The sequence below is a fragment of the Lissotriton vulgaris genome, chromosome 1_1, assembly GCF_964263255.1.
Source record: "Lissotriton vulgaris chromosome 1_1, aLisVul1.2, whole genome shotgun sequence".
NCBI lineage: Eukaryota > Metazoa > Chordata > Amphibia > Caudata > Salamandridae > Lissotriton > Lissotriton vulgaris.
The window spans coordinates 1743578601-1743595706 of record NC_141685.1 but is presented as its reverse complement, the minus strand read 5'-3'; the positions used below and the strand labels follow the sequence as shown (position 1 = coordinate 1743595706).

Here is a 17106-nt window from a genome sequence, read left to right as displayed (position 1 = left end):
CTCTTGAATAACTTGGCGGCCATCTTGAAATGTATTATTTTAAGTAGCTTGGATTGGGGAGTAATGTTTTTCTAATGGCTTGTTTTACTGAAAAACAAAGTAGAATTATACTATCTCCAACATTTTGTTTCTATGCCATTGCTATTTTTTTAACGGTTGACTGCTATTTGGAATCGTTACAACTTACGTAAATAGAACTGCCCTAAATTAAATTGCTAAACATCACGATTATGTGAAAAAATAGAAAACTTTAGGAAAAGGGAAAATCGTGGCTTTATCCTGCTTCATATTACTGTTTCCTACTTTCCAACATGGTTGGCGTATTAGCATCGTGCGACTTCCGCAGTGAAACTGCCCAGTCTATTCAGCAGCACTAGTTCCAGTTGTTGGCAGGCATGGGGTTTGTGAGGGTGTACTGCAGGTCTAGAAGTGCTCCAGCTGAAGTGGGGCCGGGTAAGGGGTAGTATCACATCACCCAACGCCTCAGCATGGCTCAATTGCCCAGTCAGACACAGAGCCAATGCCGTCCCCACAGCCAGGGCCAGTGGTCCAGCCAGCGGGTGATCAGGCATCAGAGCTCGGGTAGTAGAGCGCCAAGGAGCCTGATAAGTGGGAATGGGCGCCGGGCAGGACTAAAGATGCTGTGGGGCACCCTGCTCCCTAGCAAGGACCCCAAACTAGGCGACGAAGAGTCCTCAGACGACGCTGACGGCCCTGATGAGGAGGAAGATGAGCCGCAGTTCCTGGACGCAGAGGAGATGAGCGGAGGGGGAGTCGCCTTGAAGTCCGCTTACTGTCGGAAACGCACAGGTGCGTAAAGAATGAGGCTGGGCAGCACTTTTGAGAGACTGGTTAAGAACAACAATAACGCTGGTAAAGCTTCGACATACCAAGCATGACTATCATGATCTCCCCCCCCCCCCCCCCGCCTTCCCCCAATATATTGACGAGAAGCCACCTACTGACACAGGACTAGGCCCAGTGTGTATGCTTTAGCCATGGAACATGTATACTTTACATCAAATCTTAGGTTTACCTCTTCACCAAAATGTGCTGGAAATGAACACTGTGTTTTAAAGCGGGAAAAGGGCTACCACACAGTGGTGTTTCCTTGGGCAGGGCCATTCCTAGACCTTGCTATTAAAATAGAATTTCTCCCCCAATTGTTACTAGTAGGAAATGTGAAACTATACTGCTTTTACCCCACCATCCTAAATTGCCTGCTCTTGGGCAATCACTTTTTGAATTTATTCCTTTTCTCTCGCTTTGGCAAGATTGGAAGTATTCAGAATCAATGTAAATGCTTTTTTTTACATGATAAAGAAATGTACTGGATATTACCAGTAGGACAGGAGAAGTGCTCATTCCCATGTTATATTTTGGGCCACCGGAATTATATGATTGCAGCCGTGGCGATTTTCACATAATTATAGATTTGATGCATTTGACACATAATCCATCATCTGCCACATAATCTGCAGAATTAAACAACAAAACAATTGTTTTCAGCTGTGATGGTTCAAAAGTGACTAAAAATGCAATGACATGTTGCAGGTCAGGAAAAGCCTTTTGCAAAGCTGGACTGGCCACCTTTCTGTTGCTTATTGCTTTATTTGGGTGTTAGACTGGTATTAATGAGGTACAGCCAATGCACAGACAGTGTTGCCAATTGAAAAAAAAGATCAGATTGTGAAGTAATACTATTACAAAATGTACCACATTGTGCAGAATAATTTGACTTTTCTTGATACCTAATTTACTCAGCCCTGCGCATAATTTGGTCCTCTCCTGCTGCATAATTCCGTTGGCTCTGGATATATTCACCCAAATGCAATCGGGTGGTACTATGCATAATGCCCACTGTACACTATTACTTTTAGGTAATAACAGTTTTTGACCGATGTTTTAAACGCACAAGAAGGTAACATGATTTTCCCAGGATACCAAATTGTGATCAAGAGGGGAAACTAGAAGGAGAGTACATGTTTACCAGTTTCATAGACTCTAACAAAGATACCAGAACATCTTCATAAGACAATACAGGAATGACCAAGGAATGGTGCTAGTTTTATTTATTCAAACAGCTGGAAGAACAGTGTGATTACAAGCCAATAAACAAACAAGTATTACAATCTGTGCATAGCTTTTATATTTAATGGTCCTCATTTGGAAGGTCATGCTCTCTTGTAGTAAATTAAGATTATTGTTGTATTTCTCTCACTCCTAACATAATTAATCTGGTTGAGTGCCTTGCAAATGAAACAACAGTTCATTTTGAAGCATTATCAGATTCCTCAAAGATGAATGCCATGCCATTGTCTGTAATTAAAGTGATCAAATTCAGTGTGCTTTTGTACTACAATATGGACACTCGCAAACCAAAGACCCTAGCCAGATGATGAGAACTCTACTTGGGGCTAGGAAAAAGTCGTGTCTTTAGGTCTTCCTGAACTTGTGCCGACCAGAATCCTGCCACAAGTAAAGGGTAAAAGAGTTCTGTTTAGTGGCAGTTGCCACTGAAAAGGATCATCCTCTGAAAGACTGACATTTAAACCTGTGCACTGCTGAAAGATAATGATTCTGAGACCTCAAATTGCATTATGAATGGTAATGGAAAATGTGCTATCCTTATTGAAATGACAGTGTGCTACCACACAATGCTTTAGGTACATCAAATAATCTCCTGCCTCATGTCCAATAAAGCTAGGGAGGTCTCAAAAGTGTGTCTTTCTAAGAATTGGCCAGTAGTTGGGAAGCACTGGTCTAGTGTATGAAATTCGGCAAGCATTTATGGTTCATATAAGTGACTCATTAGTACAGCAGAAGCGGCTCCTCTGTTATGGTGGTGGAGCGTTGTCCCACTGTTTAGTGCCAGCAGATTTAAGTACGTGAAAAATAAAATAATAACTTTTTTTATTATTATTTTATTTTTCACCTGGCCTGCAGGCGAGCCGAAACATAGGACGGGGCAATCCAATCTGACGACAACAGCTTTAAGTAGAGAGGAGTGATGGGCACTGCTAACTGCGCATGTCGGTTTGGCCTGCCGTTTTAGGATGGCCAAACTTACATGTTCACTTAGCATTTCTCCAAACCGAGCTGTGCTGCACAGCTGGGTGGAGAACAATCCTGGGCACTGCCTGAGCGGCAAACCAGGCCACTGAGACCAGTCCCAGCACTTCTCTCATGCTGGGTAATGGTATTCCCAGCATGAGAGCAGCGTCAGGTTTGGCATTCCTGGAACCTGCACAGTGTGCACCAGCCCTGGACTGCCGCAGGGAGAGGAGCAAGCCTACGGCCGCAGCGGCCGGTAAGTACTGTTATATTTCTTAATTATTTAGTTTATCTGTTGTTTATTATTATTGCCCCCCCCCCTCCCCCCCCACCCTTGCCGCGCACCCCTTTGGATTCCGAGCAGTTGCCACTGTAATACTGGCAGTTATGGGAAAAGTAAACATGAACAAAATTCCTAACATTCTAGTGGTGTGATGGTACTGTACACTGCTTCTACTGTCAATTATTAGAAGCACACTTCAAATTCCAGCACCCTCATATTATACACATTCTAGGTCTTGATGTGGTAAGAAGACCCTGTGTAGATAAGATGGTCTTCCGGTCATTGAAAATACACTTTTCCTTCCAAAGCAATGCCCACTAGCATTAAATGACCTCTTTCCTTTCAGCTCAAACCCTTGGGGCTATATACAGTGTTTTGTCAAAAGAATACAGTTAAGTACCTTGGATGTCAACTCTGCATGATGTAAGTGTATGAAACAGTTATTAAAAGCGTGGCATGTTTCTGAAGCAAATTCAATGATATTAATGAAACAAGGTAAGACGTGACTATCAAAAGTTGCTAAGTAAAAATGCTGAATCACATGGCTTAAGTGAAGTAATTTTAGAGTTACTAGGCAGAACAAATTTGATAGACAGAATACAGTTAATAGGCCAAATGCTCTCAAATCATTGTGTCTTGTAGTACTCTCTAATCAGTAGGAGCTGCGCGTTTGGGGACAACATAAACCTTGGGTGAGGTACCTAGATTCCATGCACTCTGTACTATATATAGGCCTAGAGACCAGCAAGTTTTCAGTGCCACCACAAGCCCCTAACCCAAACAGGAAGCGAATGGTTTCTGGCGACCACTTAACATGACAACCCTGACCCCTCAGTGATTGTGCTAACAGATCTAGAACCCTTTTGCTCAGTCACTCGTGCACTCTTATTCTCAGAGAAGTATACAGAGAATACTCAAAGGAACGTTATTCTTGTATTGAGTATATGTGTTGCGATGATCAGTAGACAGAAGCATATGAAATTGATTACAAGCACCAAAATAGCATATAGCAGGTATAGTTCCACCATGGTGTTAAGAACAGTGTATATATGCAGGCATACAAAACAGTGTAGCAATCGGACATATTCCGGTTATGCAATCCCTACCCTATGTGTATCTAGGATGTGTGCGTGAGTATATAGCCAAGAATCCCCCAATGGGTTGGTCCAAATCCATTACCTGATGGAACAGAATGTAGGACCCTGTCTTGGTCACGAAAGGGACACCCCTCAGGGAGATGTTAGGCCGCTGTTTGGTGAAGCATCAGCATGCAGGGACCTCTCGATGTCAGCAGAAGTGTCTCCTCTGGCTAACACCCGGAAATAATAATGTATTTATAATAAAAGGCATCCTTGCAATGTATATACAAATTGACATTGTTATGGGTTTTCAGATAACCCTGTCACCTGTGGATGAAGATAGAACAACATTGTACAACGTGTACTCTGTGTTCGGGACATCATAATAATGTGGCGCGAAATGTGTAAGCAAAACCAGTTTCAGAGAAACAAATCCAACATTGTCACGCATGAAAATATGTGCAAAAGGTTATTGTAAAATGTTATTGCGCAGAAAAAGGGCAATGTAAAAAAATATGCAGCGTTACTACATGGGCCTAACTCTGGCGCAAAACAATTGGAAGCCAAGTGCTCACCAGTACACAGCATTTGGAAAATGTGTTGAATCTTTTAAACCTGCAGAGTCCCGAAAGAATGCATAACGTCAATATGATGATTACTAGCTCTATTCTGTTATCATTTCATTTTTATCCTTGTATGTGGTATGCATCACTTATTTTATATCATATAAACGCAACAATATGGTGTCTGTTGTAACTGTGTTTATTTTGACTGTCATCTCTTTTTGCTATCTCATAGAATAGATTATTTATGGTAATTTGCCCTTTTCTACGAGTCATCAAGTCTGCCATCAACTTTCTAGGACTGTCCTGTGTGTTTTGAAGTCCATCTCTTTATTTAACATTTTTCACTCCATTTCATTCAGATCTTACTTTCTTTAACTGAGTGATTCCTCTATCTCCTTGGTTCTCGTGAGGTCTGAATGGAAGCAGTTTAGGATCTCATTTTAATGTGGAGTGTGTGATAGCTTCTGGTGGCAATACTGGAGGGTGCTACAGAAAACTTAATTTGATACATTTTAAGGGTTATGACAATATTGCCTCAGATGGCTCTAGGTGGATTGTATTTATAAGTTGGCTGGTTAGTCAGGAGTGTTCCAACCACAATTGTGGGGGTTGTGGAGAGTGATGGTGTTGTCTATGTGCAGACTAAAGCAGAAAAGTAGGTCTAGAGTTAGTCCCACTGTTTGTGCTCAGAAAACCCTTTCTGAATATGTTGGTGACCAGGACTTTTGGAAGATATTTAACAAATTATCCAGGATTTATTTGAGAAGAGTCCTTTAAATGATAGTTGTGATGAAGGAGGTATTGCTGTTGTCCTTGTGTTTCATGATCAATAGCTTAAATATAGCCAGATCTGCTGCAAGTTATTCTTGGTAAGAATGAGTTACCCTCAACCAGTTGGGGCTAACAGTTCGAGGTTGAGTTCCTGAATGATGTCTAGAATATTGAAAGTATTTTCTACTGCAGAACTGGCATTGGTCAGTCCTATTTTGAGGCCTGTTAGAAACAGAGTGGTTTCTAGAGTTATACTGCTTAGTGTAAGCAAAGGGTGAAAAATCTCGTCTTGATTGGAAGTGGGCAAAATCCCCTTTTCCACTCTGTGGCGAGTGCATGTGAAACCACAAACAATTAATTTGTTTCTGATTTTTTTCTCATCTGCCTGACATGGATTGAAAAAAGGTAGATTGAAAACAAAATGCTCTGCAGAATAGGAATTCCTCATTTTGAGGAATGCATGGACTGAAACATTCTTTAGACATCCAGCAATGTCTTCTTGTGAAGTTGTTTGAAATTGCACTGTTGGGTTCCAGGCAATGTATTCAATTTAGCTGCGGTTAGGTTTAAGGGCAATGCATTGTCTGGCCCGTCACAGTGATTCTGAAAGTAAATATACTTTGGCTTTTTTTTTTCATCCATGAAACATCAGATCAACCCCAGTTCGCCTTTGCTGGTGAAAAAAGCAGTGAATTTCACTTGTTTGGAAATTTGCCAGACATTTCCGTCCACCCCTAGGCCTGACTATTCCTGATATGCATTCACTCTGTAAGAGTATGCATTGATCCTACATGGATTTGACAGCACCATTGCCAGAATTGAGATGGTGGCAAAAGGATGTGCACGTTTTGTCTTGGGGCTATTTTTCCTTTTGTTTGTTTGTAGAGAACGTCTGAGTCTCTGGGGCAGTTTCAGAATTTGCTCGGTCCAATTGGTTATTCAGACATATGTTGAGAGCAATCCATACTTTTCAGGTCAGTTTTCAAGGCCTTATTTGATGTAAGATAGGTCAGGCAGTTCTTATGGTTAGCATTGCCACTGTTGCTGGAAAACTCTAACCAGGTTCTGATGCTCAGAGAAATAAGTACCTCCTCTTTAGACTTTTTCTTTCATGGGGACATACCACTTCTCTCTGACCATGTGTAGGAATTGTTCTGTTCAGCATTGTCTTGGATGGCTAGTGGGAGAACACCTTTTTGATTACCGTGTACCAGAGAGAAGAAATAGCATTCATGTTTGTGGATCATAGAGGCAAGAAGCTGCGTATGTGACACATGGGCTCTCACTCTTGTGGCTATTGGCCTGAGGATTTTACAGCGGCACTGCCAGGGTGTGGTGTGCTGGCCTCACTTTGATATCCAGGCCAACAAATGGAAGGGGTGTTCATGACAACGCAGGAGGGTAGGCACACAGAACATCTGCTGACGTGGTATTACTGAAGTAGGATGTACATGGCAAGGCAAAGTGGTAGTGCAGGCACTTGTGCAGAGTATTCGTGTACCTCCAATACAGTGGCATTTTCCATGTAACCATCTGTCCCACAGATTCAAAGTTGTCCTAAACTTTTTGTGCGTGCCAATCATGATAATTTAGTTTTACTTTCAGGTGTGCCGCAGCAACACGGCACCTAACAGCAGGAGAGTCCTAGGTCTCTTTCTTTTGGTCTTTCCAAACCATAGGTGCTGCTCCTGTTTGCTGGCTCCTCCATGCTCTTGGCTTTCACAGACACTTGTCTGTCTGCCCTGTGCTAAGCTTCTCATAGCTAGAGGCTACGCCTCTGTATCGCACAGTGGGGGGCAGGCGGTTAAGCCTCATCTTGGAATTCAATGGAGAATGGATGATCAAGTCTCACCTTTCAGGATTTGCCTCATCTGAACTTTCACAAGCAACCAAAGGCATGTTTTAGCCTTGTCGGGCACAATTGAGGGTTTGCAACTTTAAGACCATGGCACAGCAGGCTCAGGGCCCCCATTTTAGCATACCTATGTCATTTAAGGCTCATCACTTAGTACAAGTGCAAGTGACAGAAATGTTTAAATGTAGTGGACACAGTAGACGTTACTCCAGGCATGCTCCATTGCAACATTTTATAGCTAATCATTGTCACTTAAACATCATAAATGTGATGGATTGATAAATCTCAAGTCTTTGCGTGTAATGCCCTTTAATTAAATTAGCAGTGTCAACACCAAGGCCCGGAAGGGATGGATGTTGAGTTCCCCTACCAAGGGATTGCTAATGTGTTTCTGTAACCTTAAAATACACTGGTAGCCTAAGTGGGCAAGGGGAGAATTTAGGAGATTGTAATGTGATGTAGGGGTTCCCTTAAATCTCTTTGAATATTATATGCACTTTTACGTTTCCAGGTGCGGCTGAAATTTCAGTTAAGAAAGCACATGTGGCTTGGATTCAGTGGACTTTAGCAACAGGGCACTGGCTTTCAAATGATCATTTGTGCCCTTTCCTATATTCACTGCTGCCATAATCTTTTCTAAGTCTCCACCATCAGACACACTATACTCACTCACTTTCTCACTTACTAACTCACCCTTTGTAATCATAAATTCCTTGGGCCCAGCGCATACCACTCTATAAAAGTATTGTTTTTGTTATCTTACTTTAGCTTGTCATGACCTGATGCCTCTTAAAGTCACCCTTTAAACCTCCTAACATCGATCTCCTTTTGCTTCCTATTTCCTCCTACCCTTCCCGCTCCTTTCTCCAATTATCATTTCGGCTTCCATATTTATTGAAGCTCAGAAAACCAAGCCTGGCTAGCCACCTCAAATTTGGCAAAATTGGCCAGTATTTGGGGGTGGCTACACCATCCTTAAGGATCCTTTCCCTATCTTGCTCCCCTGCTTTAGTCTCACCTTGGATCCCTTCCCCATCGTTCTTGTCTTGCCTTTAGCACTTTAAGGCAAACTTGGTAGCATGAAGCACAAGACAAATAACATGTCATACCACATGTATTATGATAATACTCATGATCACTGATGGACCCAGGGTTTTTATGCAGTATAATAATCTATTTCTTTCTTACCTGTCCCTTTCCTCCCAAGGCATGTCTAAATGTGTCCAAACGAAACCCTTAGAGCTTGGTAGGTTGCCTTCAGGGTGTATGACACATAATTAATTCTCTGCTTTGTTTACTGTGCATTCTCTTAGTATCCTGTTAGTTGAAACAAACACAATGCTTGTTTTGGTTTTCATTAGTGTGTAGTAAGTTGGTCTTACACAAAAGATGAGCTTGATAGAAGGCACTTTACTGATATTACCAATAACGCCTCCTCAAAAAGCTTTCACCCCAACCAGCAACTCGCTTATCTTGCAGACAAGCTCCCCATCTTTACTGGTTCTCAGCACATCTGCACCCAGGATATCACCAGAGTGCAGACTAAAAAGTATAAAAAAGAAACAAGCTTTAGAAAAGCCAATAGGTCTCGTTGGGACCTATTGGCTTTAGAAATGTTTTTTTCTGTAAAGCTGTACAGCATTCCAGATGCTGAACAGCATGACTAAATAAAAGAAAGAAAAAGTGAATGCTCCAATAAAGGTCGTGCGACCAACATGATGCATTGCCCCCTTTTTTATCTACCAATCTGAGAGGGATCAGTAATTTGTTTTAAAAAGAAAAAGAAGCTCGACACCCAATCAGAAAGATGGTATTCTCCGCGCTAGGGACAGACACAAGACTGACCAGCTTCAACAAGGAAAGCCAACAAATAAGAATCAAGCGAGAGTGATCATAAAGCCAAACAATTGTAAGAAATGAGTGGGCTACAAGCCTAGTTAAGCTTTCGGTAAGCCAGCAATAGGTCTTCTGCAATAAGACAGATGCACTGTCTAGTAGGCTCAACCTAAAAACAATGCAGCAGGCATTTCCATCTATGCATTCTGGATCTGCAGGATCTGGAACAACATTGTTGTATCCATCAGAACCACCCTTGCATTGCTCCAATTTAGAAGAAGTTGATGAACAGTAAATCTCAATGCATTTACATTCCATAAATACACAGCCTCTCCGATCACTTGTTGACTTTATGCTTGTCTGTGACCCTTTACAGCGCTCCACTGCCTTTTGACTAGGTTCATGCTGAAGAAATCTCACATTCATAGATACAGATAATTTTCTGTGATTATGCTGATGTTTTTTTCTTTTTTTTTTTTTACAGTTATAATAGACGATCAAATTTGGCAAAAGAAATTTAAAGTAAGGGGTCAATTTCCATTGCTTGGACCGTGGTGGGAAGTCCGTGTGTACGTGAAACCTGTTAATTCGATGTACTACATGAAGGGGTTTCCTTCCTACTTTTTACGCACTGATTTTGGACCAAAAAAAGGCGGCATACTGCCACTATTTTTGACAGAGTGCAAGGTTCCTGAAGAATTCAAAGAGAAGTTTTTCAAGTGGCTTCCACGAAAATTATTGTTGACATTCCATAACCTGGAAAACATATTGCAAGAATTTTCAACAACGATGGATCCAGAGAAAGGTGGATACAACATCTTCAAATATGTTGAAACGTCTTGTAAGTACATTTATACACATTTGTTTGTACTTAAATCTTAAGGTCAGGCATTTCCTAAACCGTAAACGAAGTGTGTTGAAGAACAAGTGCAGGCAGTTTTCAATTGATGTCATTGCCGTTTTTCGGTGAAGCAGGGGAATTTATTAGTTCAGGCTGTATCACAGTGGCAGAAGATAATGGGTTCTAGGCTCGTTCAAGCACTTATCAGTTACTTTCTTGCACTAAGACAGTCCATTCACTATTGAAACATTTCACTAAATGGAGAGCAGATTGGTTTAACAAAAATTACTCTGGGTCGTAGTGAAGTAAATTTGCCATTGCTGCTTTCTTGATATAAACCTAACTATAGCTGAATGGAAATTCAAATTTCAGCAGTTGATGCGCTTTGTGACAGCGTGACTGGAAATGGTGTTTCATTGACCGAGCATGTGAGACATCAGGCTTCAATGGCTATTTGAATAAAGGAGAGCTGAAAGATAGTCTCAAATTGCAGGGTTCAATGTGAATGATGTGGAGTGGAGTGGAACAGTGGTGTTTTGACCTGCTTTAACAGTTTGTTTTACTATTACATTTTTCAGACCTTGCAGGTTTTGTTAAAAGCAGTTTTTCATTCAGTATCGTAAAGTTAATCAGTGACTGTCTGTGTGAACATCAGTTGGCTTTTTTGTTATGACTTGTCTCAGTTTTCCTATTTCTCTGCCTGCCTTGGTGACGTCAGAGAGTTGAGAGTGTGTGACATGTGTGGAATACCCAATGTGTGGGTGTTCCCCAACGGTGGTGTTCATTTAAGGTAGGGATGAGCTAGTTGTAGAGTCACTTCTCCTAAAAAATGACCAGGCATCGACATCTGAAGAACTTTCTAATAAGTAGATTTAAAGGTAAATTAAAAAGCCCATCCAAGCACATTCAAGCGCAGAAACTCAAGGCTTGAACCGACTAAACGTCACAAACTGGAACACAAAAGCTATGTAATCTAGCTTGCGGCGCAGTGAGAAAAAAGGAACACCAACTAAAGAAGAACAAAGCTCATAGCACAAAACAACATTAGAGATACAAATAGAGAAAAACTTGTGAAAGTTTAAAACAGACAAGCATGAAATAGGATATTAGTGTCTTCCTGCTCCTAGTGTGGTGTAGCTTGGGAAAAGGCCCGAGTCTCCCAGCTGCTGTTACCTATAACTCCTAACCTTATGCATTTAACTAAACCTGCATGTTACCAACATCTGTGTGGACGATCTTCACCCTTACATTGGTGAAGAGTGAAAGTGAATTGAAGGACTCACTTAGATAATAAACTTACATTTTAAAATAAGAAAAGCACCTCACCAGTGTCAAGATTAATCCGGCAGCCATTGAGAGCAACTTGGAGCAGAGACTTTGTCTTTTCATTATGGGAGAAGAAACAAAAAGTCTAGGTTGTCTTGTGCTGCATTTTAGTACTTTTCTGGGTGGAAAATGTCAGGAGGGAGTAGCGCTGGAAGTGCACATCTGGTAACAGAGCCAGTATTCTTAAATTTTTCCAAAGATATCTTACTGTTTTTACAGATTTCAAGTACAACAAGCAATTGACTGGATTTTAATTAAAACAAAAAAAGGAAAAAGTGGCTATGCGCACCCCCCACCCAAATTCTCCCCACAGGTTAAAGTATCCATAATTATTAATAGCCTTCCAATGCCATGAGCCTCACCCAGCTATTACTTGTGGTCTTAAATAATTTTTTTTCCTAAATGTCCTGACAGTCCACCAGTTTCAAAGATACCCCAGATCTCGGGCTTACCATTATTGTTGTTTGGCCATACATATAATTTACTAATGACCTCCACGTCTGTTCATATTTATGACGCGTCATGTAGGTCCCATGTCCTTTTTTTCCATGGCCAGCACGGATCATAGTTTATTTGCCCATTCAAGAATCGCCAGGATGAAGTTGTTTCTTTGGCAAAATAATATTGGTTGCTATCCTCTTGCCAGCATTATTGAGAAGCTTGTAATCTATGGGCAGCGGGTACGACAAAATATTAGCATTGTCTGGTCTTAGTGGTTAGCTCAGTATCCCTTTCAGTTTGCTCAACAAGTCGTCTTTCCAAAACGTTTTCAGGAGGGGGCAAGACCACCAGATATGTATGTTGTCTCCTTATATGCCATACCATGACAAACCATACCATACTATACAATGACAAGCTATACCATACAATTGCAGACCATACCATACAGTGACAGGTCATACCATCCCATGACAGACCATACCATACCATACCATACTATACATTTACATATTTGTGACAAAGAGAGCCGGCTGCTAAAAGAAATCCCCGACAACAGAGAATGGTGGTCCATTCCTACCCCTGCGTTACCTTATGTTCGTTCTCCACAGGACGAGTGGAGCTGGGATACCGCTCCGATAATGTCACCCAGCCAGGAAGAAAACATCGGTGCCTTTAACTGGGCGTTCCAGGATGATGAAACCACTCCCATTCACGTCTCTATTGGTTAAAAAGTAGGAGGAAGAGAAGACAGCGTGTGACGACACCGGCTGAGTGAAGGAGAAAGGCGTTTTCACAGAGTTCAGAGAAAAATACAGAGGACGAGAAGCAGAAGAGAGCGAGGCGGAAAGAAGGCCGACTCCGGGAGAAGACTCGACATTGCCTGGTGGCCAACGTCACCACGAGCCGCCGAGCCACGCTCACAGAGAAGCGTTGCTGAACCAGGTACGAGCCAGGTTCACGGGCTGGGTAGGGAGGCGGGGAGGCCCTGTGGGGTAATAACGCAAATAGCAGGGCACCTCTCTTGCGTCGTTCCCTCCTTAACCCTTCCTTTATTCCCCCCCTTACACCAAACCTCATCTTTGTCCCTACATCGTGCACAGTCAAATACTTTGGAAGTTCACGAGTGCACAGTGGTGGGATACGGATATAGTAGTTTGAGGACAGCGTCCCTGATACATTCTCTCTCTTTCTCCTATGTAACCGGCTGGAGGCGAGTACACCTGGCAGTAAATAAAACCGACAAGGAGAGCCACTAGAGACTAACCGACACTAGGAACCTACGGCCACCACGGACCCGGCTCAACAAACCAGAGAAAGACTTAGTAGTCGCCCTAGAAAAGTGTAAAAAAAAAATAAAACCCTATCTAACACGACCAGGTCTCTGGTCCCTTACTTCTACCCCGCCACAATATTATACCATTCCATACAGTACTATACAATGCACATCTGTTGCGCTGTTGTACAACATGGCTAAAAAAAAACGATAAAGCCAATAGATCACACATATGTGAGACTTATTGGCTTTGCCAATGCTTCTTTTAATAATCTGGTGATTTATTCCTATTTGCTTTTCTGTTTTTTGGCGAGTGATATTTACTTCTGCTGGATGTGAAGGCTACTACCGTTTCGAAACTAGAATCATGGTAACTAAGAAGCCTGTCTTCGGGACTTCGAAATGCAAAATACATATGACTATTTGGTCACAAATTATGGTTTAACAAGGGGATACTTCTCTTTATAATTATTAATAACATTGTAACTAGCTTCATCTTAACACTGTTCCTTCAGTTTCACCTTCCTAATAATTACTAAAATTTAAGGTAAACCTAATTATCTCCTTGGCTCCCATGCCGCACATTTATATAGATAGTTTAAAAACAACTATTGGGCAATGGGGGCTACATTTCTTATGTTTTTTTTTTTATTGAAAATGGTAAATGTATGTATGTAACAGGTCATTCCATTTTGTAGCCACCTCTTTTACAGTGATTGTACCGATGTATCCTCTGTAGGGTCATAGCTCAGGTTACATGTTGCACTCATTTCACACCAACATACTTTTAGTTCTACAAAGGTTGAATTGAAATATAAGATTATTTTACTGGAAGGTCTATATAAAGTATGCATATTACATGGGCATGTTACTGGTCTTCATAATTAACTTGCCTCACTTGGTCCCTTCTCTGTGCTTGTTACAGGTTGAGATAAACAGAATAAAATATTTATATACTTATCAGCCGGTCTCCGTTTTAAATGTTATGACATTCTGCCATTGTTATAGCATCATAGAGGATACATAGTCCAACAACATGCCATAGGGGTTCTGGGTTTATGAGTGATTTAGCATGTGGTGACTGGTTCTGGGCTTTGTGTTCTGGTCATGTTATTTGTTAGGTGACTATTTCTTAATTGTGAGCTTTGTTTGTGTCATGTTGAAGTTAAGGATTTATAGCTCATCATATTAATGATAATTTATATGATTGCTTCAACTGTATCTGAATCCTAATGAATCATAAACCTTTTGCACAGGTCTACCTTTTTAAACAAAGGACAATTGAATGCTTTTTAGTAGGTTCTTGACTTAAAGATCGTATTCACTGCTTCTAGATGATAATGATATGCTCCTATTTATTTATTGGACGCAATCTTGCTCTGACATGCAGCCTCACTAGTGCGTGAGCAATATGAGCATTTGATTCAGTACTCCTCATGTTACCATTCCAACTCCATGGAGATGGCCTGGATCTTTTGCCAATGTAGGCTTTCTAACCATATAGTGCAAGGCCACTTTTGTCAGTCATGTTTGTATTCCTGTCCCTACATTTCCTGGCAGGGCTCCTACTGTTTACTTTTATGATGTGAATTAAATCATACATCTAATTGAGCAGACATGAAAACTATTCTGTAGTTTTAGAGCACTCTGCAAACCTTGTAGGCGAAACACAAGCAGAGGTGCTACTGTTGTACTTGCATCTTATCTCGCAGTCATTCAGACTGAGGCAAGCCGGACATATATTAAATACGCTCTCCTGTCCTTGACACAATTCATTTCTGAATCTGCCACATCAGGTACAGTTCAATTAGGCTACATATGCCTATATTCTTATACACCTTGTTGGGAACCGTACATATATATTACTATGTACTTTGATCAAATCTTTCAGTACCTGGAATTAAATATTCTTTCGAGTGTTTGCAAATGAGACAAAATGGTACTATACACCTCCAATAGAGCAAATATTGTAGTAGTATCATATTTGAAGATCGGATCGAGCAAATATTATAGTGCTTTCATCAGAATTTACACAGAGTGTCTTAATTCCCAAGCCTACTTCAACAGACTATTTTTGTCTTTAATCATTTGTTAGGCTTGATACTTTCTAGTTTATTTTATTTCTGAAGCTCATTGCTGCCCAAAAGGCTCATTGGCTGTAACAAATTATATAAAGTTTGAATAGTAAAACTACTAACAAAGGAGAAATGTTTTCAGGGCATGCCGGAAGCCTGAATTAGGTGTCCGCCTCTCTTAACCTGTGTGGCAAGTTGTACCAGCACTCTGGATAAAGAATTTGGAAGGTGTGTCCTTCTGTATGCATTCTTTTTATAAGTCCTGGCCCCTTGATATACCTCTGTAAACAAATTAATAGTTGCCTAGAATTTTTTGATTTGTGTTTTTGTACCATTAGAGAAGTAATTTAGCCTGGGTGGAAATTGCTAATCCCGGCCGAATTGTTCTGGTCGATATTATTAAAAATGGCTGATGTGTTGCAGTGATGATGTAATATTTAAGGAGCCATGTGACCTATTTACTTCATTTTGGTGTCAAACCATAGGATTTGGGGTAAAGTTGTCTTCTAGAGACAGAAAATAACTCCTCAGTGCAACCCTTCGGCGGCTCTATAGAGATGTGTTTTAACCATCATATTGGTAATTTCTTTTAACATTGTTTTTGTCTCAGGTTTTTTGTTGATTCATATTCATAAATATGAGTGTAGCAGGTGGTAGCAGAGGATCTTTACCTCCGGGCAGAGTGTTGCTAACTACAAAATCTGTAGACTCCTTCAACAAAGAAAAATGTGTTGTATGCCAAACTAATCTGAAAGAAAAGCTAACATCAACTGCGCCTGTGTACGTCCAGACGAAATTCACAAAGGATTGAAACTGATGGGTGTACAGGATCAAATATTTTATCATTGTATCAAGTGCTGCAAGTCGTCGGCAATAGAAAAATGCCTGGAAAAATTGTGTCTAAAAATAGCAGAAACCATTGAATCACAACAACAATCCAAGTCTTCTGAGAAAGCGACGACAACCAAACCTAATGCCTATCCACTTAGTAGATGTATGGCTACCCCTCGTCCATCGCCAACAACTGACCAGAAAGCAGAGGATATTCAATGTAAGCATAGGATATTCATCAGTGGTTTAGCCAGAACCAGGGCAAAAGAGATTGACGAAAGAACAAATAACAGCGTATGTGAGTCTCAAAGGACAAACATGTTTTTATCTGCAACTAGTTTCTTCCAAGATAAAGTTGCCAGCCAAGTAGCTGATCTAAACAGCGATGTGAATGTATTTGCAGTGGAATTGTATGCCCTCCCGAAATGCATGCAGGCATATATTCGAAAATATGAATGTACAATGAGCTCCCAGCAGCAATGTACCTGCCAGCCTTCAGTTAAGTTTGCACTCTTTGAAAAAGAAATGAAGTTTTAAAGCCACTGTTGTGCTGGCTATGGGTAGACACTCTGTAAGATCCGAGAAATAATGGTCATTGATTAAACTGTATTGATCCATTTTGAAATTAAGATTTTTCTGGTGAGAATGTAGAGTGCAGAATTCCTTTATGGCAGTCTAACAAAGAGAATGAGCCACTTATGGTGTTCTCAACTGATTTGACTCCTGAAGTTCTTGCTGCCAAAATAAGATCACAGGATAAAGAAAAATCAGCAGGAACCATTTAAAGAAACATCCTGAAAGATTTCGATTTTAGACTTGATGACAAGTTTTGTGATGCAATAAGACATCATTGTTTAATATCAGCAAAGCAAAAC

General features: G+C 40.9%; 1 protein-coding gene across 1 annotated transcript in view; it reads left to right on the top strand.

Moving 5' to 3' along the window:
- The first annotated feature begins 347 nt into the window (after positions 1-347).
- The window catches only part of HELB (DNA helicase B), a 330278-nt gene continuing 313519 nt past the window's right edge, over positions 348-17106 (top strand). Inside the window, exons 1-2 of the mRNA XM_086919022.1 lie at positions 348-810; positions 9929-10285. Of these exons, the coding sequence (XP_086775148.1) occupies positions 489-810; positions 9929-10285 (679 nt within the window). The 5' untranslated portion in view covers positions 348-488. The remainder of the gene's footprint in view (positions 811-9928; positions 10286-17106) is intronic.